This window comes from Grampus griseus (assembly GCF_964374135.1).
Source record: "Grampus griseus genome assembly, chromosome: 2".
In the NCBI taxonomy this organism is placed as follows: domain Eukaryota; kingdom Metazoa; phylum Chordata; class Mammalia; order Artiodactyla; family Delphinidae; genus Grampus; species Grampus griseus.
Window position 1 is genome coordinate 63,109,184 of NC_139018.1, and position 25,123 is coordinate 63,134,306.

General features: G+C 33.7%; 1 protein-coding gene across 1 annotated transcript in view; it reads left to right on the top strand.

Moving 5' to 3' along the window:
* RALGAPA1 (Ral GTPase activating protein catalytic subunit alpha 1) overlaps positions 1-25,123 on the top strand; it is a 220,967-nt gene that overhangs the window by 190,011 nt on the left and 5,833 nt on the right. Inside the window, exons 38-40 of the mRNA XM_082647208.1 lie at positions 2,645-2,803; positions 3,795-3,922; positions 20,017-20,141. Coding sequence (XP_082503334.1) covers positions 2,645-2,803; positions 3,795-3,922; positions 20,017-20,141 — 412 coding nt within the window. The remainder of the gene's footprint in view (positions 1-2,644; positions 2,804-3,794; positions 3,923-20,016; positions 20,142-25,123) is intronic.

Consider the following 25,123-nt stretch of genomic DNA (forward strand, 5'->3'; position numbering starts at 1 on the left):
ACACTTCTGAAGTTTCTGTTAACTGTTAACCACTCAAAATTCATATTTTCAGTAGTCTTCAAAAATTATAAGATACATGGCAATGATTAGCAATTTCTCAATTTGTTTAATTATTTTATAGCAGGGTTTAAAGACATAAAGATATAAAAACATGCCTCAACATAACAGCATAAAATAATTGCTTTTTTAGCATTTGGATAAAAATGATAAGGGATGTTCTTGAAGCTTTTTCCTTAAAATGATTGAACATGTTTTAAATGACTTTGTTTATATGCATAGTTCTATGCCACAAATATCTGCATTACAACATCCTGGAAAAAATATATTATTCTTTTCTGTTAAACTTCCATAAGAGACTTTTAATACTCTGTGGTAGATATTTGAAGACAAGCTTTCATTATAAAATAAAACTACAGTTGCCCTTTTCTCTCATTTCTTTAGATAAGTGGGCACTAGAAATTATAGATAGGTTTGGCAAGAGTTCAAGGGTTAATGTAGCAGATAAATAAAAGGAATTTTCTGTAAATTGAGACCTGCATTATTTCAGTTGTCTTGTCTTTCCTAACCTAACTCATTTAATTTTAAAAAGTAAATACTTAAATTCTTCCTGACAGTGTGCTCAGCTTTTACTATCGTTTATTACTTCAATTATACTTGATATCACTTAGAACAATCTGCCATTTGGAAATCTCAGTATAGCCTGGAGCTTAGTATTAGATCTGGCTGCTGTTGTAACATGTACAGCGTATGACATTAATGTATCAAAATTAGATTGGATCATCCCTCCTGGTTAAATTTATTTCACATTTCTTTTGTATTCAGTTAACATAAACCTATTAGGGAAGCTGACACATGGGGATGGCTGTATAGGAAGGATATTTTTAAAGTATTTTGATTAAAAAATGAAATTATAGAGCCATGGCTTTTCTGAGTTGTGTAATCTTTTTTGGTTTTTAAAAATGTCACAAAGCCCAAGTCTTGCATTTATGTCATTCAGGGTGTGTGTGTGTGTTGTAAGTAATGATAATTAAAACTTAAAATAAACATTGTTTTGATGTTTGAGGTCTATCATCATGTATTTAGAGCAATAAGCACATTTATGGTTTCCAAAAAGAATTATTTAATCCACTTAGACCTAAAAAAAGTCCTCCTTAAAAGAAAATAAAAATCTTTATATTTCTAAAATAATAGATTCTGGTCTATAGACTTAGCTGGGCACTGTCTTTAGAGTAATAGCTGCCACTATCTTATAATCTGTCAAAGAAGAGAGGGCATTTCTTACTTAGGAATATATATTTTAAAGTTCAGGGATTTACCTCGTGTTTTCAGATACTTAATGACATTCATAGTGCCTAGGATTTTCTAGATAGATTGGTGTTGGGGACTTTTAAGAACGATTAGAACACTGGTTCTTGGCTTTTTTTGTAAAACATAGTCCTATATGATAGACTTTCTTCTCAGAAAAATACACAAATAAAATTTGCAAAAATTCATAGATCCCTTGAACCCAGATTAAGAACTCCAGGGTTAAAGGATGACAGAAGAAAACCTTTCATTAATTGGAAGGTTAATTCCTTTGTTTGTTTAAATGACACATTTAATTGTTTTCCTGCCTTGTGGTCATTAAGTCAAAATAAGTCCAATATTTCAAAAACAGAAATTGCCTATATGTTAGCCCCTACTAAGAATATTGATGACACTTATCCTAATTTTCTCTTCCACACTTTTCTGCCTACAATATGTCACGTTATCTGAAAGTAATAGAAAAGCCTATGTGAGATGTGCACCAAAAATGGGCTCAAATGTTTGCAGTGGCAGAATCAATAAATGTACTAAAATAACCAAATTGTATTGATATATTAAAATACATGTTTAAACAATAATCTACATGAAGAAAACTCAATACTGATGGACATTAAGTTAATTTTTCTAATAACTTAATAGAAATCCAACTTTTGTATACTTTGCTTTTTATAATTTTAATCATCATAATGTTAACTCTCTAAATGCCAAAAACACCTTCGTAAGCACTATAAGTATTTAAATAAAATCTTTAGAGAGTCTAACAAATCTCACAAAGTCTACTTGAAAGAATTTCGTAGGCCAAGTTTCATAGTCAAAGAAAAGCTGGAAATAAATTCGTTAAAGCAAATATAACCAATTTTCTCTTCCTCAGTAGATGTTTATGATTTACTTCTTTTCCTTCTCTTTCTGTTGCCTCCTTTAGACCCTTTCACTGCTCATTAACACTTCCAGAGAGTGGTCAGAAAAAAAGAATAGTCTTAAATCCGTCACTTTTTAAAACACTCTTTTAAACAATTTTTAAAAGGTTTGGTAGTGGAAAATTGGTGCAGTTGCTGGTTAAGAAGAGCGTCTGGTCTGTATGCGAATCTTTTTTATCTAATTTCTCTGTTTGCCATTGACTGTATAGACAGTTGAAAATTATCTGGTCTTCTGCAGTGTCTCCTAATGTCTTTTGAGTGCTTGTGTTTTGCATGTTATGAAAAATTATCAAATGAAGTTTAAAAAGTATTTTTAAAATTTCTTTACCCTTTAATCTTCTTATAGTATGTTGTCAGTAGCTGTATGACTGTATTCACAGGGCTTTTCTCGAGCACTATGAACTATTTTCTTGGTTTTCCAGTTGAGACATTTAGGAAATGATGAAGTACACATCGTTTGGTCAGAGCATACTAGAGACTACAGGAGAGGAATTATTCCTACCGAATTTGGTGATGTCCTTATTGTAATATACCCAATGAAAAATCACATGTTCAGTATCCAGATAATGAAAAAACCAGAGGTAAGAACTCCTTATCTTACATTTTGCTAATATATTTTGAGTTCTGTATGGCTTTGTGAGTTTCTTTCCCTCTTTCAGAAGAATTAGACTAGGCATCAAAACGTGGAAATGGAGGGGGAGATGAGACACAGACTCTGGTAGCTATGTGAATTGTCTAAGTCTACTTCAGAAGGCGCTAAAATAGGAAAAATAGAAAGAAACTATTCGAATGGAAGATGGTTAGGTAGTGCCAGAGTGGAAGTTCCCATTTACTGTTGTTTTTGTACACCCCAGAAGCTAAGAATGTTTGTTACATTTTTAATGGGTTTTTCTCTTTTAAAAAATCAAAGAAGAATATACAGCAGAGACAATATGTGGCCACATATTGTCTAAAGCCTAAAATATTTACTGTATTATCCACAGCTCATGTCTTTGCCTTCAGCTGCCATTTGTACCAGCCATATTCAAACAGAATACTTTTGAAACTGTCAGTCATCTGATAAAAATGACAGATTTTTTTCTAATAAACCATATAATAAAATAAAAAATAGTGTTTTAGATTCTGTAGTAAAATAATAACAAAAGTGTTTTAGGTTTGGTAGTAAAGCTGGCATCACATGAAAATAATAAAAAACTAACTTGCTGCCTGTAAGAATGTGTGTCCTTCCTGTGTTTACTCAATGGGAGAAAAGTAAATTATTTCCAAGTGTTGAATTTTTGTATACAATTGCGGCTACAAAAATTTGAAAATTGGCAGGTAGTGTAAATTATTCAGTCAGTTATATGAAGCATATAATTCTTTTGAATGGAAACCCTGTAGACCACTGGCATTTTTTGTTTGTTTATTGTCCTAGTATGAGTGACCCATCATGGAAAAGAACTGAATTTGAATAGCATTTCTACTGAAGGAAGAACTAAACAGGAAGCAGAAAGACTTTTGTATACAAACTGTTTCTTCTCTGCAACCTTTCTCCAGTTTGAGTATAAAATTATGTTCTCATTTCTCAATCAGGTTCCCTTCTTTGGTCCACTTTTTGATGGTGCTATTGTGAATGGAAAGGTCCTACCCATTATGGTTCGAGCAACCGCTATAAATGCAAGCCGTGCTCTGAAATCGCTGATTCCATTATATCAAAACTTGTATCCTTTTTAACAGTATGGTTTCTACTCTATGTCTACTTTCCAAGGTAACTACTTCTTATGTGTTGTTAAGACCTTTGAGTTTTTGTTTATTGATATATAGAGGTTGGAGTTCCTCCCCAGTGTTTAAGCAGCTATGATATTTGAATGATGTATTTTCTTTTATACGTTTTTAATCGGTACTTGTCTTTTGGTTAATTAATTAGAGCCCCATTATGTACTAGGCGTTCTGCTAATCTGGATGTGCAGAGATAACCGTAACAGTCATTTCAAAGTACTCAATCTAGTTGAAGAAATATATTGTTTTCAGTATCTGTGCTGTAATAGAGTTATGCACAGGATGTTCTGGAATTATTATAACAATACTTCAGATACCTCTCAGTCAGCTGTAAGGAGTGGTGGTATCAGGAAACACTTCTGAGAAATGTAAGGATTGAACCAATCTTGAAGGATGAATGAATTAATCAGGTAGATGAGATTAAGATCATTCCAAGCAGAGGGACGACATAAACAGAGACATGGAAGTATGAGAGGACATGGCTTCTGGAGCCAGATTACCTGGACTCAAATGCTGGTCACCACTTCATTAGCTATACATCCTTGGGCAAGTTATTTAACCTCTCTGAGCCTCAATTTCCTTATCCATAAAATGAGAATGATAATAATATCTAGCCTGTAGTGTTATGAGAACTGAATGAGTCAATATGTGTAAACTTCTTAGAACACTGCCTGGGGCGAAATACGCACACAGTTTTAAAATTTTAATTGTTTTCTGATATTCCTTTCTAAAATGGATTTGTGTTTCCATATACTTTTTCTACATTATTCAAAACACTTCAATTATTTTTCTTTTACATAATAAACTGTAGATATTAAGCTTTACAGGGAAGGCTTTTAAAAATATCCTGTGTCCTATTCCATATGAAATGGATTTATCATAAGTCTACCACATACGTTTTCTTCTTTTAATGAAAATTGACTTAAGCAATCTGATTTCTATGTAATTTGTCACGTATTCTGATACTGTGGAATGGAATTATAGGTGGATCATGGCATGTTACATTGCTTAAGCTTAATGTCATCTATATAGCATTTCTTATTTGTAGCGGTTACATCTTCACTTTGAGTTGAAAACTCAGATTTGACGTGGTCATTGCCATGAAATGTAAGGATTCAGTTTATTATATCCTGAATATCTCTAGAAAGGTAGCTAATCTTATAAGGAATATACAGATTATTATCTGTAAACTAATTTTGTCCGCATTGTCAACTCTACTGAGATTGACTTCTTTCTGACCTACGCCTCTTTACAGTTCCCCTGATCTTGATGTTTATCCTGAGGTTAGTGTTCTCCATCATTTCATTTAAGACACAGTTGAAAGAATGCCTTAAATCTTTTGGGAAAGTGATGAGAGCGAGATTAGATTGTAATACAAAACTCTTATTTGCCTCTTGTGTCAATAGGAACTCAATTTATTGAACTCACACAAACTATTTCAGGCCTGATATACAAACAACATGTAAAATGCACATCTTACCAAGTAGTTCAAGTATACCAATTAAAAGTGAGGATATAGCTTAATTTCTTTTACCTGCGCCTAAATTCATACTCTTAAGGACTAGTTCAGATTTGCACGTTACACTAGAGGTATAATAGCTGGATTTGCAGTTAGAAACATTGATTTTTTTTTAACATCTTTATTGGAGTATAATTGCTTTACAATGGTGTGTTAGTTTCTGCTTTATAACAAAGTGGATCAGTTATACATATACATATGTTCCCGTATCTCTTCCCTCTTGCGTCTCCCTCCCTCCCACCCTCCCTATCCCACCCCTCTAGGTGGTCACAAAGCATCGAGCTGATCTCCCTGTGCTATGCGGCTGCTTCCCACTAGCTATCTATTTTACGTTTGGTAGTGTATATAAGTCCATGCCACCCGAGGTCCACCTTGTGATCCTAGTCAAGTCCCAGAATCTCTAAACCTAACTTTCTTCATCTGTAAAAAAGATGCTAATACCCATCTCGGAATTGTTGTGAAGAATAAATGAGATAATGAATTTGGATGCACCTAGTAAATGAAATAAGGTACGTTATTTTGTGCAGTGATTAATTCTGTTACGTGTAAAGATTACAGTCAATATGAAACAGCTCTACCCAACAGCAAGGAATTGCCTAATTGGGTTTTTATGGTTGGTTGGTTGGTTGGTTGGTTAGTTAATTGATTGGATTGGATTTTTAGGCCTGTTTCATGAAGCTCTTAATAGTTAATCTTGCTGAGATGTTAATAAATAGCACATTGGAGAAAATTCTAAGATGAAGAGAGATAATTTCAGATGAAAACAGTAAACATGAACACTTTATTTACACAGCAGATGTGAGCAACTTCTATCAGGAAAACCACTTCTGGAACTATCAGAGTAAAAATATTAAATCAGACAGATCAAACAAATTTTTCTTGACTTAGAAGCTTGAATTTAGAAGCTATATAGAAGTTATTTTCCCATGCTATTTAAATATATAATAGAGATACTCAGCCTTTGCTAATCTGAAGAACATGTAGTCATCTTTCACAAAGATTCACAAAGGTGTATATTAATTCTAAACGTTGGAGGAAATAACTTCATATAAGTACTGATAGATTACTTGATTTTATATTTTTTAAAGATAGAGTTTATTCATTTTTAAAAATTTTTTGTTTATTTATTTTTGGTCTTCATTGCTGCACATTGTCGCAGTGAGCAGGGGCTACTCTTCCTTGCAGTGCGCAGGCTTCTCATTGTGGTGGCCTCTCCTGTTGCAGAGCATGGGCTCTAGGCACACGGGCTTCAGTGGTTGTGGCTTGTGGGCTCTAGAGCACAGCCTTAGTAGTTGGGGCGCACAGGCTTAGTTGCTCCGCAGCATGTGGGATCCCAGACCAGGGATTGAACCCGTGTGCCCTGCATTGGCAGGTGGATTCTTAACCACTGTGCCACCAGGGAAGCCCAATTACTTGATTTTTAAATGAAAGTTTATACAATAAATTACAACTAGATGTTTTTGAGATATTGAAATATAAATGTCTTTTCATTTTAAGTAACAATACATATTTCAGAAATATAAAAGTTTAAATGTATATTTTTGACAAATTCAGATTTTGACAAATTTCCTTAAGCTCCCATTAAGGAAAAAAAATCATGCGCTCTAAAACAGATCAATAAAACAAAAGAAATTACAACAAAAACTGAGATAGAAGTAGGCTTTGAAAACCATCAGAGTTACTATTTTAATCCTCATAAGAGAAATGAAGGAGTAAAAGAATATGTAATAAACTCAATTATATTTGGATAATTGTACTGCTGTGTCAGTTATTTTATGCCCAGTAAAAGTACCCACTAAGATTCCACAGCATAAATTGTGCTATTTATGATCATTAAGTACAGCTTAAATTTTATCCTAGGAACATCTTCTGTATCTGTGAATCTAATGTTGTTCACTAAATGAGGACAATATTGATTGTCATATGCTGCCCAAATCGATCATGCTGGCAGCCAGAATTACAGTAATCTGTCAGTATTGATGACTGTCTTTCAAGCTTTGAAACCTCTCCTTTACTTCACTTGTTATTTCTTGCATTACTTGTACTTGAAAAGCATTTTCTTACAACCTCTGACTTTGTCAGCTAGGTTTTTTGGGTTTTTTTTTTGTTTGTTTCTTTTTTTGTCTCGAGCTCAATTTATTGGTTTGATCATGCAGTTAGAACTGAAATGCATCACTGGGGAGAAGGAGTAGGCACATCCTCAGTAACCATTGGACCTGAGGGGTATTTCAGGTTGATCTTAGTCATCATTTATTAATTACCTGTTGGAAGAGAGTGTATGTGTGTGTTGGTGGGGTTTGGGGTTTTTTTTGTTGTTTGTTTTTGGCTTTTTTGTATTAGGAATAATTCCAAAGCATTAATTTCATGATCTTAGCTATCATGACTTTTCCTTAAATAAAAATTTTAAAGTAATTATTTGTTTTGATCCTAGGGACATTTTGACTATGTATAAATGTTAAATATGTTGCTATCAAATATGTACTGTTTCTCTTCTGGTTTGGAAGTTCTGAAAGCTCTGAATCTGATAGTGCCGTGGAATGGGTTCCTCATTTTACAGTTAAAAAACCCTTTTTTTAAAACCTTTACATTAAGGCTTCTCTTTTTAATATGAGATTATACATAGAAATTTTCAGAAGTTACAGTATATAGTCATGTTGTATTCAGGTTCTCAGAGAAACAATCAGTAGGATATGTGTATATACATAAGTACATAAAGAGAGAGACTGATTTTAAGGAATTGGCTGACACGGTTGTGGGTACTGGCAAGTCTGAAATCTGTGGGAGTTGGGGTAGAGTTGATGCAGTCTGAGTCAGAAGGCATCTGGAGATAGAATTTCTGCCTTCCTTGGGGACCTCAGTCTTTTCTCCTAAGGTCTTCAACTGACTGGATGAGACCCACCCACGTTATGGAGAGTAATCTGATATACTTTTCTCCTGATTTAAATGGTATTCACATCTGAAAAATACCTTCACAGCAACATCTAGGCTGATGTTTGACCAAAAACTGGGTACCATGGCCTAGCCAAGTTGACATAAAATTAACCACATCCCATGTCCTAATTTTCTTAAGTTTTTCTTCTTAACCTTTCTAACTGCAAAATATAATTTGAAAAAAGAGTATAAATCCTAAATATACTATATGGTGAATAATTACAGTTTAACCACCACCAGGTCAAAAGATGCAACTGTACTGTTTTTCTTCTATCAAAAATATTTATTGATCACTTAAATGGTAATTGTAAAGATTTTGAGAGAAATGCAAAGACAAATCAGATGGTAATCTCTTCAATAATCTTATAATTTAATAGGGGAGATAATTATATGTACACTAAAAATTATAACACAAGGTAAAATGTGTCACAGTAGGGTTGTAGATAAGATGCTGTGGGAGTTCCAAGGAAAAAGTCATTACTTTGGAGTAAGAAAATCAGGGAAGAATGTATAGAAAATCTGGGCCTCAAAGGGTGAGATTTGAGTGGATGGAATGCAGCATGTCTGTTATAATCTTGTAATTTATATTTTGAGCCTTTATGTGTGTGTGTGTGTGTGTGTATATATATATATATATATATGTAATACATATATAATATTGTGAAATACACGTTTTGGGGGATGTTATAAAATAAAATTGTACCTTTAAAAAACACTTTCCTCCTAGATTTAATATTCTTTCCTCCCAAACCAATATTATTTGATTTCTTCTAATCTGTTTAGATTTGACTTTTTCGTAAATGCCAGAATTGGGTTTCTGTTTAACTTTATCAGACAAATTACCAGAAGTCAATGATCATTCTTCAATTAGTCACAGTTTGTTATCCCTGCAGTTCTACTACTCAAATGTAAAGAACCTGTTGCAAAAGTATGAGAGCCAAAACGAAATGAAATGTAATTGATTGGCTCCACTAATGCAGTTTGCCATTCATTACGATAGAACATTATAAAACCTCTTAGGGAGGCCCATCAATATTGCTGCCATTTCACGTTAGAAGAAAGTGAGTTTATTGAGAAACTGCATAACTTTATGTATCTACCGTCTTTTGTAGATCATTTCCTCAGAAGATAATATTGGTAAGTATAGACTGTCCTTAATTATAGTCCTTAATTATAAATTAATTATATTTAAAAATGTGGAGGCTGACTGTTGGGTAATCAGCCTGGGCTTCAGAGTCCAGAACCACTTATTAAGTGTGTCACTGTCTTTATCTCTAATTTTATTTAATCTGTAAAAGGAGTACCAAACTCAGGAGTGTTGTAAGGATTAAATGAGATTATCCACATGAAGCACTAAGCAGCCTGTCTGTCGTGTAGCAAGAGCTCAGAAAATGTGTTTTTACATACTGTTATACTTTTACATGTTGTTGACAAATGAAGTTTTTTATCCTATTCTGATAGTACATTGGCTTCACAGCGATAATAGCAAAGGAAAAGAAAACAGTACCACCATTTTACCTGTTTTCTCAAATCCAGTGTGACAGTATGGTCCATATATGCCAATCTATGGACAGTTGGGTTATATCATAGTGTACCAGAAAGAAAATAGGAGAACTCTATCAGGTGATTGTCAGACTGTTCCCTAAAAACAACAAAACTTGGAAGTTTCTCTGCTTCCATCTTTATTAACTTCTGACCTTTGCTAGAAAAGGATTTTTTTTTTCTATCAAACGCTATGTTGTTGATATTAGTGATGAAGGTGCACTGGTATGCTCACATTATTATTAACTACACCTACTGCATAATGTGTAAGTTTTATTCTAGTCTTTATTTAAATAGAAAAACAGCAGTAGATTCAGATGCTATTTGGGGATTTCAGAGAGCAAAGAATGAAGGATGTAAAGCTGAAATTACTCTAACCTCGTTTAACATAGGAATTGCAGTGCTTTTAATCCATTATTTTCCTTTTACTAAATATATGGGATTTTGCTATTGAATTTTTAATAACTCAATAATGGAATTAAAATTAAACTATGGATCACAAATCTCCCCATTTTCTTCTAACTGCTTTTCCTCTCAAACGCTAGAATATAGCCTATTTAAATTTTAACTTTTGCTTGCCAAACCACTGTTACCGTCCATCTGTTCATGCCAATTGCAAAGAAGGTTCGGTTTTTAGTGAAGCTTTGCATTTCACATAAGGTATGCGAAATGAAATTTCACAAGGGACATGATGGATCCTGATTCTTAGTGATAAACCTTTGGGGCCATCAGGGTTGGCATATGGTCCAGTATGATATGAAGGCTTGGGTTCCCTGGCTTCACTTCTTTGGCGTGAAGCTGATAAAACCTGGCTCTTGAGTATTATTTCACTGGACACCAATCATGGGCAGCAGGAACTGCCCATTTAACTCTCTGTGGGAAGGAAGCCCAGAGAGCATTCACAATGGTACCATTGTCGAGTTGCAAACTGCTCTGAACAGCTTGACGGCACTAGGGAGGAGGGGAAGGGGTTGCTTTACTAATTGCTGTTCAGAAAAGAGAAGAAGCAAAAATAGCTGTTGTAGAATTGATGTTTCTACATTTACTTATTCTTTTGATAAGCGTGTTGACTTTTATTTAGCACATACCTACTATCAAAAAGAAAGCAAATAAATATATTTAAGCAACCACCTGTAGTAATTCCTTGTTAACATGCCATTATCTATTTTCAGCCCACCAGATTATAGCAGAGCAAAAGTCGGTTTGCTTCATTATATTTTTACCTTTAAATGAAATGAAAGTAATGTTTTGTTATCTTGATAGAAATTTAAAATAAGGGAAAGTGGATTAAAACCAGCACATTTACTATATCAGATCAGGTTAGAGACAGATTTGGCTTACGCTGTGCTTTTTAGAATTCCCAAATATCGTCTGAATACATACAAGCAATATTAATATAAAAATGTAACTTAATTTTATGCATAACAATCGTAAGTGCTAAAATAATCCACTAAGCAAATCTTAAGGTTACATACTGGATTTATCATTTAAATGAGTAGGTAATGCCTATTTCAGTCACTCATAATTGTCTTTCTCTCCTTGAATTCTATTTTGGGTATCTTTTTTAAATGTGAGTGTTGTTTCTTTGTTATGTGAGGCATTGTATGCTGTGATATTTGTATAAACACTACTCTGGGCCTTTCCATTTTCTTCTGGTCAGTCTAATCAAGCAGTTGGAGGTTCTGATGCAAAGAAACAATGATCTACAACTTAAAAAAAATTAAAGCTTTTTCAGCCCCCAGAATCCTGACCCCACAGTATATTTCCATAGATGATTCCTATTTTCAGCAGAACTTAAGTTGACTAAATTATACTGCAGTATTGTAAGTTATGCAACATGTCCTTTCAAAGGATCAGGGAGAAATATTTTAAGAAAAAATTTTTAATCTATAGATTTTAAAAAATGGGGTGTTCTTGCTAAACTGAGGGAAAATCAAATGCATGTTTTATAAAATTAGTAACAGTAAGATTTACTAGTATTGCATCTCTTCATGTCCCCTTAAATTATTTTAGTAAATGGGCACCAGTGCAATATTTCAAAAACAATAATTCATTGAATGCCCATTCTTCCTTTTACTGCAGAATAGATTGTAGTTAAGTCAAGATTAATGGGTAGATTTTAATGTTAAAGTCCAGTCGCTGAGCCTATTATTCCCTGGGGGCATATAGTGCATTAGTTTAAGCCAATATACTGTTTATCATAGATGCTATGACACTGTCTTAAATGACAGTTTGCTGTACTTTGTAACTACTTACCATGATAATAAATCACTTTTTTTGTACTCCTGATAATTATAGCATTTAAACAGAATCTTAATTAAGTTAGTGCACATTTAGGTAGAGATAACACTTAAGTAATTGTACACTGTAAAATTTCACTTAGTTATTTTTTTCCTTTTTGCAGTCTTCTCATAGAACCCAAGTTTAGTATTTAGTCCAAACGCAGACATTCATTTCCTCAACTTAATGTACTGAAATTTTTGTTCCTAAGAGGAACAACACAGTGATTGTTCCTAGTCTCCCCCCAATATTTTTTAAACTCTTACTGTAATACTAGTAATTTTGAAGCAGTTCTCTGTTGACTATGAAAGTCTCATTATTACTTAATGGTAGTATTTTCAAGCAGATCTTAACCAAGAAGGAGAGCACAAAATTTTAATTTCATTAAATTTGAAATCCAGGTAACTTAGTTTTTCTTTTAGATGTTTTGTTTCATACAACTTTCATGAAAGTGTAATAGATACACATATTTGATAATCATGTTAGTCCTTTTTAGAAACTGCCAGTGATTATTAGATTATTAAATCAGGAAGGATTTTCAGAACCTTTAGGTAGGTTTAAATTTTTAATCCTATTTATTTAAGGTTAATCTTTTTAAATGTATTTACATGAAGTTTGTTAGAATTGGGCTTATCAACGTTTTACTTAATGTTTTCATTTAGTAATTGACTGATTTATGAGCAATTATATATGGTCCAAATTTTATACAGCTCCAGCTTTCAATAATAGGACTATCCTCACAGTGCCTTAGCACCTGTTATGGATTTTGAGTCATCTGGCAGCCCATGGGACTTAGATAAAGAAGTACCAGGTGTCCTGCCTGTCTCCTAATTGAGACGCAGTGAAAACAATATAGACTTGGCAGCATGCTTAAAAGGATGGATTAAAGCCCAGCTTTGTCTACTCTGACAAATCACAGCTTTTCCTTCATGGTGTAGATAGTATCAACTACTAAAGAATTTCATTAATATAAAGCATCATAAAAATCATATACAATAATTGGTCATAACCTGTTGCAGATTTTCAGAATTTCTAATAACATAGTACAAATAATTCCAAGATTCATGCTGTTTATTTAGGGGAATTTTATTTTTTACTGCATATGAACTAGACTGCATGTTTCTTAAAGAAATTAGCTACTGTAGGAAAGAAATGGAATATTAATTAATGTACTAGATCTTCCTTATAAAGTAAGCAATATAGTTTACTTTTATTTTATAAATGAGCAGTGCCTATTAGTCCATGGGATACTTAATTGCCCTGTATATTTCAGGGAAGTATGCCACTTTACTCCTGATAATAATAATTATTAGATCCTGCAGATGTAATTGCAGAATATATCTACCCATATTCTATATCTCAATAAAATTCTTATTTTTCATTAAGTTTTCAAGACCCTGTGTAATGATACTGACTCAGAATGTTTGAAGATACTTCAAGGCCTTTTAGAACTAAAAAGTCAACTGTGGTTTATTTTCTCAGTTTTATTTTAGATCATGTCATGGATTTTTATTACTATACTACATATGATATTCTAGTATATAAACAAAGATTTTTGAAAAATTGCCAATCTTAGAACTTAAGCTAGTAGTCATTGTGTTGGCCATCCTTGAGCTGGCTAAAATGCCTTTTATACTTTTTTTTCCCCATCTAAAATCCAGATCATTGAGATTGTCTGTAGAAAGAGCACTGGACTATTAAATGACCAAGGTTCTAGTCCGAACTCTACTGCTCAGCAGCTTTGTTTTTCTGAGCGAACCTTTATATTCTCCTTCGAGGCAAGGCTTATTGCTGAATAAACATTTTGCTGATTTTGCTAAGTTTCCTGACATTAACATTTGTAGATCATTGTTGTATTCTTCCTCTAGTTCTAACTAAAATTATCACAACCAATAGGGCAAAATGTTTATTTCAATGCTAAATTGTAATGAGTTGTAATTACTTTCAACATTTATAGAATTTCTTCTGTAGGCAATTATTATAATTTTTTAAGAAATTAATATCAATTTTCTTTTAATGTTACACCTTACATATGTATACATTGTGCTTTACTCACTTTTTCTTCTTCCGGAGAAGGTCAGCAAGATTAAGGGTAGAGGTGGAACCAGACTCTCTCTGTAAGTTCAATCCTAGGAGAGTCCCAACTGTATTTGCCCCAGAGGGCTTTGTCTCTGGGGAGCCAAAGTGAGATTAGAGGAAGGGGGCTGTCTGCATAACAGGCTCCTAATCAACTACCAAACCAACTTTATTCATTCATTCTATAATTTATAAACAGTCATTGAGTGCTGCTAGGCCCTGTGCTAGGTGCTAGAGATACAAAGATAAAAAGGCATGGCCTCCACCCTCAGACATTAGTCTCCCACTAGTTTATTAGGAGAACAAGCGTGAGGAAAGAGGCACGCTTGATGCTTAACAACTGGCTCTGGAGAGCAGGAGGAGGCCTCGATTTGTGGCATTTTTTGAGTTCTATGATGTGAAAACTCCCACCATAGCCAATTTCAAACTACCAACCATCTTACAGACTTTGTAAATATTGTAAGTAGTACTTGCAAGAAATTTTTAATAGGTAAAACTCTTTCTCTTCCTGCAATTACTGTTCTTGGAATTTTGTATACAGAGAAGGGAGATGAAATTCCTGACTGCTAAAATGACAAAGAAACCACATTAATATGAGTGTGGGCAAGTGCTTACTAAATTAGGAATTTCAGAATGGGCCCTAAATCCCTGAGGCTATGCTGTTGAGCACAGATATAGACACTTCATGCTTTGCCTTTACTTAAAAAGGAGCCGGTAGTTTTTTCTTGTTTAGGAAAGAAAATATTAAACCTGAATTTAAGAGGAAATTAGTTAAGCAATGATATGCCTTTGTTGTCTGTCTGTAATTTTCGTAACTCCTTTTTGTGAAAAATTATACTTTATATTCTTGCTATGTACAACATACATATATACAAACATAAACATATATACATATACACATGTACATATACTTACACACACACAAATTTCTATTTCTTTGAGACTAGTCACAAATTACATTGGACCTAAGTATTTATACAACCTCCTAGGCGTGCCATGGAATTAATGATCACAAAACTGAAAGTTATGCCTTTTCTGACAGCAGAAGCAGTTCAAAATTACATTGTATTATTAAGAATTATTGTGGCGAATGAAGGGTTGTTGCTTCTTTAAAAACCAAATCTACCTTTTATCTGTTCTCCCTATATATTAGTAAAGTTGAAAAAAGTGTTTCTAATTAACTGTCTGCAGTCTCTTTTCTTCATATTGTTTTTTCTCATGAGAAATCAGAGTTTTCTCTTACCAGAATAAGTCAGAAGTTCCTCTCGTACATAACATAAACAAGAAATATTATCAGAGTTCTTGCACATGTACACAGGTATATTTCTTAAACTGATGATACTGAAAATTGTCCTAGTGGAGACAGCACGTGCTATTTACAAAGACTTGAGTCAAAGGTCAAAAGAACTATTTTCATCACAGATGTAGAGGGACTTTTGGGTTACTTTGTATTTATATCCTTTATCTTCAGCAGCCCTATGACATAAATAGGAGCAGGTGGGGGGATCTCCATTTAACATTCAGAGAAACTGTGGCACAGAGAATTCATGCATCTCTTTCCAGGAGTGGGCTGAAACTGAACCCTAGTTTCATAACAGCTGGGCTTGACACAGTGACAGGGGGCCATTATTATTTCATATGATAAGTTTAAAATCAAAAGTAGTTAATTGAATACTGATATTAACTTCATATTAATGAAATACAGATTGGGTTTAAACTATTTATTTATACTATAAAAATCATTCAGTTCCCTTTTCTTATTTTCAGAATGGTAATATTCCTTCCCCCCATTTCTATTTTTGCAGAAAGTAGAAGGAAGGAGGATTAGTGGATAATTATATTGCTGTGATTGCAGCACCTGTGTGTTATTTCTTTTGATTGGCTAGTTCTGTATTAAAGATTCCTACCAGCTAAAAGTCTCCTTCATCAAATGGCTTTTTCTTAGCTAGTTTTGGCTTGGGTTGTTTTAGATTTGCAACAAAAACCGTCTTAATTCAACTTAGACTTGTACTTTAAATTTTGTTCTGAATTTGTAAGTTTACCATCATCTTTTTATCATTTCACCCATTTCAATTTAATTTCAACGCCAGTGGCAACACACAGTCACAGTAGGAATATAGCTTGAGCTTATCCTGTTGTTATTAGCCATCAAGTTTGCGTATGCCACTCAATTTATAGGTACTAATAACTCTTCCCTAGAGAGCTGCCTTTTAAGGAATAAGTGTCTAACATATTATAAGGAGATATAGGAATTAACTATTTTGGACTATGGTTACCATTGCAGACGCTAACATCACTGTTTGGAACTTTATCATCATCTCAATCACAAAAAATACCTTGTTTGTGGACTCAGGACTATTGTTTAAGTACTTAGAGTTCATTATATCTCCTTAATATATGTTTTCCAAAGTAAAAAGGGAAAAGATGTAAGTACTGTAGATTGGGTTGCTTTCATATTGTTTATTTATTTATTTGACTACATCACACTTGGAAAATTAGAATATTTAGCTTTTAGAAGGTGAGTTACTGTAGTCTATAATAATTTACTAAGCTAACAGTATTTTCTGAAAATAATCCCCCAGAAGGAAACTTCAGACAGTGGGCTAATTTGTAATAACCGTTGCAGTTTTCATTTAAATTCAACAATTAATGATTGTTTTCCTTCACTCTGCCACCTATACTTGAACTTTAAAAAATTGTTTTAGAAAGCATCATTTTCTCTAATTACAATTTTTTGCAGTTTTATTAAATACATCATGTGTTTTTATACAAAATGAATACATTATGTCTAGATAATTTTAGTTTCTATAGCTTTATATATTAGGGTTTCTTCAGAGTTTTATGAATCTCCTTTTGTATAGTGAAATAGAATTACACTTCAGAATGTATCTTTAAGAACCTGGGAGCAGGACAGGAATAAAGATGCAGACGTAGAGAATGGACTTGAGGACACAGGGAGGGGGAAGGGTAAGCTGGGACGACATGAGAGAGTGGCATTGACATATATACACTACCAAATGTAAAACGGATAGCTAGTGGGAAGCAGCGCATAGCACAGGAAGATCAGCTTGGTGCTTTGTGACCACCTAGAGGGGTGGGAGAGGGAGGGTGGGAGGGAGACAAAAGAGGGAGGGGATATGGGGATACATGTATATGTATAGCTGATTCACTTTGTTATACAGCAGAAACTAACACAACAATGTAAAGCAATTATACTCCAATAAAGATGTTAAAAAAATAAAAAATAAATGTATCTTCTCTAGATATTCATTTCTTGCTCTAATAATCTCCTTGCTTTAGAAATATTAAATTTGCTTTCTCTCTGCCTAATTTTTGTGTAAACTCTAAATATAATAAGGTAAAGTAAAATATTTCATTTATAGGCCCTCTGAAAGTAGAGCATTTTTAAAAGTAGGTAGGTGTCTCCACCCTACTTTTCATGAAGCATTTTACCCATTCAAGTAGACTTTTAAAAACAGCTTGTTTTGATAGCAGACTGTTCTCCTGTGGGCCTTCAGCCTTTGCTTCCTGGCAGCACCTTTGGTGCGAAAAGAGAGTGATCAATTGGGAGACTATCAGTGCCAGCATGCATAGAGTGATAAGTTAACACACCACTGGGAATTTCTAGGGCCCACCAAGATACTTCACTTCTAATGTGCTAACAAGCTCATTTTTCTACCTCTTGCCTCTTCAGTTATTTTTTTTCTCAGAAGAGCTTAGAAGTTGAGTGCATCAGGCATAATGAAAAGCCCTGTAGGAGGGAGAAGCAATAACCCCATTTTTCCCTTTTCAGCCAAATAGAAAATTAGTTTCTGGTAATACACAAAGGCCAGTATTTTTTGTACAAGGGGCACTGCTGTGAATCAAAGGACTCTATTAACTGCAGAAAATTCGGCAGCTGTGAATCTCCCCCAATGAAAAAAGTACTTTCCAACAAGTTGTGAGATATGTGGTATTATTTAGATTGAACCATCAGTTTCATCCCCTTTCATTTATAACCATATACCCTCTTTTAAAAGTGTGCTATATTACTTCTCTGTGTTAACACTCAAAAACGTCTATATGATCCTTCCATAAAATCCTTTCAATATAGCATCTTGTCCTGTTGCTACCCATTTCAGGAGTAAAATTCTTTTGAAGTTCAACCCCAGAATTGAAAATAATGGATTGTCAGGAATTGGAATTAAGATTATTTCAATATTTGATACATAAAATAAATTGTAGTATAAGAAGAGGTTACTCAAGTCATTTAGGTGGCAAAAGACATCACAGTCTAAGTCAAGTGCATAATGAATATAGACTTACCTTTAACTCTTCTTTTTTTTTTCTTTTCTCAATCAATAATCTTTTGTAAATGTAACTGGCTATGGTATCTCCCACTGAATTAACATTTTAAATTATCTTCCTCTCAAAATTTTTTCTTGGTCTTGATTGTAGACTCGGTCTACAATCTCTGGAACTAAAGGATTACAGCAATTGAATTGCAATTTTAAAAAGAGAGAGAATAATGAATTTTGAGGGTAAAATATTAAAATGGGTTTTGGGGAAAATTCAATGAATAAAGAAGAACCAATAAGCAAATTTTTATTATCCTTTACACTTAGTTAAATGTCTTAGGTAAAGCCTATCAACATAGCACACTGAGTACAGCTGGAAAACTTTTAAAAGCTGTAGAAGAAAGGTTAACTGATTTCTCAGTTCAGGAACTATACGACATGAAGTCAGCATGTGAGTTTTTCCTGATAATTGTATGTTGCTGCCTGCTGCTCTACATTTTGACAGCCATTTCCATAGTTGCTTTCGTGAACAACAGAAAAATTCTCTCTCTTTCTCGCCCTCTCTGTGCTAACAGCACAATCAGGCCTGCTGAAACAGGAAGCCTGGAGTGGGTTGTTCAAAAGCAACAACACTTCAAGGTACTGGTTGCTTGTCAATAATATCAGAGAAGAAAATGTGGTGAAAGGGAAGTACAGTATTTTTCTGTCAGTGTCAGTGCCCTGTAGATGCTTTGTTAGACGGTATGTAGGAGTCCTGTGGACTCTCTGCAAATATTCCTGCTTGTTTCAGTGTTATAATTGACTAGGTATTTTTTCCTGACATACAGATTCAGCTGTGTATTTATCTTAACTGCATGGAGTTAAGTTCGAGGATTACAGCAACAGTAGTCTTCCATTCAAAATGAGAACAATTGTTGGGAAAATGCAGGGATTTTAGAAAAAGATGATATGCAGGAATTTTTCACAATAAATTATTACAAATGAAGAACAGAATTTCAGACATAGTATTTTAAGCATTATAGTATTTATCGCGTGGCTTTTCAGAGTACATCTGCAGATCGAAGCTGATTAACAAGATAAGAGGAGCCCTAGGCTGACCTGATAGCAGTTGAATCCTTTCCCAAGTAAACTGTTGCCTTTCTTTCTTCCAGCAGTTTACTATTGATTATTTTCTAATAAATGTCTTCCTGTTAAGCTGCCAGGTATAGTGGTATCCTGAAGAGTAAACTTATGTTAAAAGCTACATTTTTTTCTCTTTAAAAAGCTGTACTTTTAATGATATGCAAGAATAGTTAATAATTATATTTATTAAGAAGTAATGGCTTAGCAGTGATAGTAGTCCTTTTTGATGCAATCGGTTCTTTCCCAGTGTATGCTGCATTTAAGTTCACCCTTAACTGAAGGAAATCAGCTATGAGGAGAGAGCGCGATATCTGCAAACGATTGTCCAGCACCATTTAGAACCAACGACATTTGAAGATTTTGCAGCACAGGTTTTTTCTCCAGCTCCCTACCATCATTTACCATCTGATGCCGGTAAGATTAAAAGCAAGTATTAGTTACTGTTCATTATTGGAACTTGAAATGCAATACCCTTTTGTTCTAAAAAACTCTTAAAATAATGGAAAACTTGCTTGAATAAACTTCCAGTCATTGAAATATAAATATTCTTCATCATTATTTTCATATTTGGCCTTTAAATTTGATTTATACTTTCTTTTACCTAAATACAGTTCCTTTAAAAGTCAACAGTCTTCATAAAAGCACATACACTACATTTTATCTGAGCTAATGGGCAGTAACTATTGTGTTTCACGGAATCGTTACTGAAGTATCTGCAAAAGAAATACAAGTTGAGCAGGCACTCTCAACTTCAGAGGATCAAATTTTATGGCCAAGAATATTACCTTATCATTTCTAATTTTACAAATAAAGTTAACATAATTGGTCTAGATTTAGAAGTACTTAGAGTAAATTATTTTGTAATATTTAAAGATTATAAGAGGGTACTGCATTTTTACAATTAACTAATTTTGAAGAAATCAGTAAGAAAAAAATGACTCATGGCCTTCCTATTCTGTAATTCTTTGCACTCCTTATGATTGTTTCATTTATTTTATTTTCCCTCTTTAGATCATTAAATATCAGTTCTGTTTATCTGAAGGTAAGACAAAGTGTCAAACAAAACACCCTTTGTTCTTCCCCCATTTCCTTTTTTAAAAATTAGCAAGCACTAAGCTTGTAACTCAGTTAAGCAAACTTAACACTGCCCTGGTTCATACTAAACATTTCAGAAATTGTCACTAAATTTCTTCCAGAATTATACTTACTAACTTAGGTCTGCATGAAACACTAACACTGGTTCTGGGATAAAAATAACTAATAATAGAACCCTTGGTTGAAGTTAGTTACACCTTGTTGTATTGACCTTTTTGTTTCTCAGCATGAAAATGTAGTACTACTGAACTGAAATGGTGTGTCTTTGTATTTTGTAATGTGTTGCATTGTTATTGGGTATCTTAACTCATCAAATAGTTATTCTGTTGTGTGCCTCACACCATACTAGGCACCTGAAATACAAAGATGACTGTTTTAATGATGTTCAAGGGAAGCAGGAAAAGAGAATACAATATACCTGAAGTTCATCTTAATAAGCCTTCAGATTCTCTTCATATTATATAAGTTTTCTTTATATTAAGTAGTTTAAGAGGCACAGTACTGGCCTTTACTGGCCTAATTTGCTTGCAAAAAAAATTACTGTAATTCTCAATTAAAGTCGATGAAATTAAAGCTTCCATTCCTGTCACCAATTAATTGGCCATTATAAAAATAATTTTACAAAAAAACTTGGAGCCCTTTCAATTAATTATATAAAAGACCTAGCAAAGAGAAAATTATATTAGACTGGGTTGACACTATCTAAAATTACACAGCTCGGCATAAGAAAGATGGTAAAAGAAAGATACTAAAAATAAATTAATGAACAACAAAATAAAAACTAGTTAAGTATACCTGGACATTTCATTTTTAATAATAGAGAATATCTGATAAAATATCAGACATTATTAAAATAGACATGAATAACACTTTTGTGTACCATACATAGAGTTGAGCCATAAATTTCACAAATGAAAAATATTGATAATAAAGCCACGTTCAGACTAACTTTTCCCCTTAAATGTATAAAGGCTGTCAGTTTTCATGTTGTAGCTGTTTACTAGCTGGAATCCTTCATATTCCTCTTCTTAATGTTCTTCTTATATTTTGCATATTATCCTGCACATTTGGCCAGATGTATAACATGGGAAGTAAGTAGTATTCTCACTTTCTGAGACATTAGGTAAAGAGTGATACAGCAGCCAAGTCAAGGCTCTTTGGTTAATTTTTTTAAATTGTCTTTGCCTTTAGGAACTGTTAGAAACATACACTTGAATTTTTAAAAGGTGTTTTTAAACACTGTAACTAACTTTTCCAGTATTACTTAATACATTTTTATGGGTTTTTTTGCAGACTTTAATAGTTATGAAAGATAAAAATTTTTATCAGTGGTTTTCAATTCAGCACAATAATATAAAAAGAAAATATTTACTCCTTTACAGTAGCAAAAACATTATGATATCTGAAGAATGCTTTTTTATTCCCAGTCATCTCAGATTTTGATTTTCCTGTCACAAACCAACCCATAAATGTAGAAGTCCCTTTAAAGTTGTAAGTCAAAGTTGAGAGAGAAGACATGAAATAGGCCATGTAATAGCCATATGGACCTGACTTATGTTTTTCAAAAATTACATAATGTGAAGATTTTTAGGTTCATTATTACTTTTTTTTTTTTTTTTTGCGGTACGCGGGCCTCTCACTGTCGTGGCCTCTCCCGTTGCGGAGCACAGGCTCCGGACGCGCAGGCTCAGTGGTCATGGTTCACGGGCCTAGCCGCTACGCGGCATGTGGGATCTTCCCGGACCGGGGCACGAACCCGTGTCCCCTGCATCGGCAGGCGGACTTTCAACCACTGTGCCACCAGGGAAGCCCCATTATTACTTTTTAACATGATGATAAAATTGATTTGCCCCATTGAGATTTAGATCATTAAATATCAGTTCTGTTTATCTGAAGGTAAGACAAAGTGTCAAACAAAACACCCTTTGTTCTTCCCCCATTTCCTTTTAACTTGTAATCGAGAATCAACCGCAGTTGAGATCAACTTTAGATATCCCATGCATACCCCATCCATATAAACTAATACTAATCAATACTAATGCAGTAAATTGAAATTACATTTTAAAGGAATACCAGTACGATAATCATATAAAGGATATAATCTATTCTTTCTAACCAAACCTATAATATAATACTATTCAGTGGAGTTGTGGAAAAATACTGTTTTAAGTTTGGCTTAAAACTTAACTTGGCTCAAGCTTATTTAAAACCTACTTCCTGGTTAACAGTAATGTATCAACTGTGATGACATTGAAATCCAATGGGGCTTCTTCTAGATAATTTTTAGTATTATTTAAATAGATACAAAATCATTTTTGGTATATCATAGTTGATCCATAAATTTCATAACTGTATTTTCTCAAAATGGACTGTCTGTGGCAGTAGACTGATACTTAAGGGAAATTATTTTTATCCCTAAGGTCACTGAGGGAGATATCGTGATGTCACACTTTGTTGATCTTCCATAACTACATTAAAACATTATTAGATTTTTCATGTCCTTTATTTAAAAAAAAATTACAGGAAAAAAATCCCTTTATCTTTGTCAGGCACGTGTGTGGAAAATATCAAAAGTTTTACTGTAACCTTCTTTTTTAACATTCATGAACACCTCTCCTCCGACTCTAAACTTTAAAATGAAATTACTTCTCTTCTTGGCCAGATTATATTGGCAGTTCAAAATCTAGATATTTTTCCCTAATGTCACGTTGTCTTTTCAAATCAAGTTGTTTTTTTTCCTCCCCCTCCAATTTTTTTTTAAATAAAAGAAAAATCTAGAATGCCAACAAGAAGAAACAGGATCCTGTTTTACTGCAAGTGCACAGTAAATATTAAGTTATCTTTCTTATTAAAAATACACACATAGAACAAATGTGTGGATACCAAGGGGGAAAGGGGTGGGGTGGGAGGAATTGGGAGATTGGGATTGACATATATACACTATTGATGCTATGTATAAAATAGATAACTAATGAGAAGAACGTACTGTATGGCACAGGGAACTCTACTTAATGCACTATGGTGACCTAAATGGGAAGGAAATCCAAAAAAGAGGGGGGATATATGCACATGCGTAGCTGATGCATTTTGCTGTACAGTAGAAACGCACACAACATTGTAAAGCAACTATACTCCAATAAAAATTAATTTTAAAAAAAAAAAGGGAAGAGGAGGAAAGGGAATGTGCAGAGCCAGACACAGCAATTTTGGAAAAAGGGAAAAGACAGCTGTTGAGGAGGAAGCCTGGTCTATCCACACCACACTTAAGAGCGGCCAACAGTAAGGGGTGGGGACACCCTGAACAGCACAGTGAGCCTTCGGGTCCAGTACAAATGTGTGTGCTGCCCGCAACAGAGAAAATGTATGTATAGCAAAAAAAAAAAAATAAAATATATATATAATACACCCAGGTTTTTTCCAGTATTATGTCTTTTTACTATCATCAGCCATAAGTATTTTTCAGTGCCTATTATGTAGCATATCTAGAATTACAGCTAATACTCTATTAGTTGAACTAGTATGTACCTCTCTTTGGATTTGTTTCTCTACAAATTAAGTTAGAGATTTTAGTATCAATACTTTAAAAATTAAAGGGGTGATTGGTATTTGACTCCCTCTATATATGCACATGTATATACATATAAATATATACACACATATGCATATATATGTACAGTTGACCCTTGAACAACATGGGTTTGAACTGCACAGGTCTACTTAAACATGCATTTTTTTTCAACAGTATATATTACAGTACTACACAATTTGAGATTGGTTGAATCCGTGGATGCAGAACCATAGACACAGAGGAACCAGAACCACCTATAGGGAGGAACTGCATGTATGGAGGGCTGACTATAAGTTATAGGCACATTATATAGAGGGTTGGTGCCCCTAGCCCCTACATTCAAGGGTCCACTGTATACATACATAAATATACGTATACATACATACCACTTTGCATAATTACCTTTAGAAAGCGTATAGGTTCCTATCTAAGTAAATCTTCTAAAAATTAGTAATAAGATTCAAATATTTCTATGCCATCAAAATAAGAGATAATCTAACAGTGATTTTGAAGACCTAGAGTAGTGTCTAATCTTCCTTAATTCTAACCTCAGTTTTGCTGTTAATTCACAAAATCTGTATTGCCACATGTAGATGAGATAGTATTATGATTGTAAGGCCCATCTCTTTGAATCTTTGAATGGAATGAATCATCAAAATTTAGCCATTAAACTTGTCTCCTTTTCCTAGGCTTTGAAATGATCTGGAAGAAAAGATTGTAGCTCTTCAGAAAA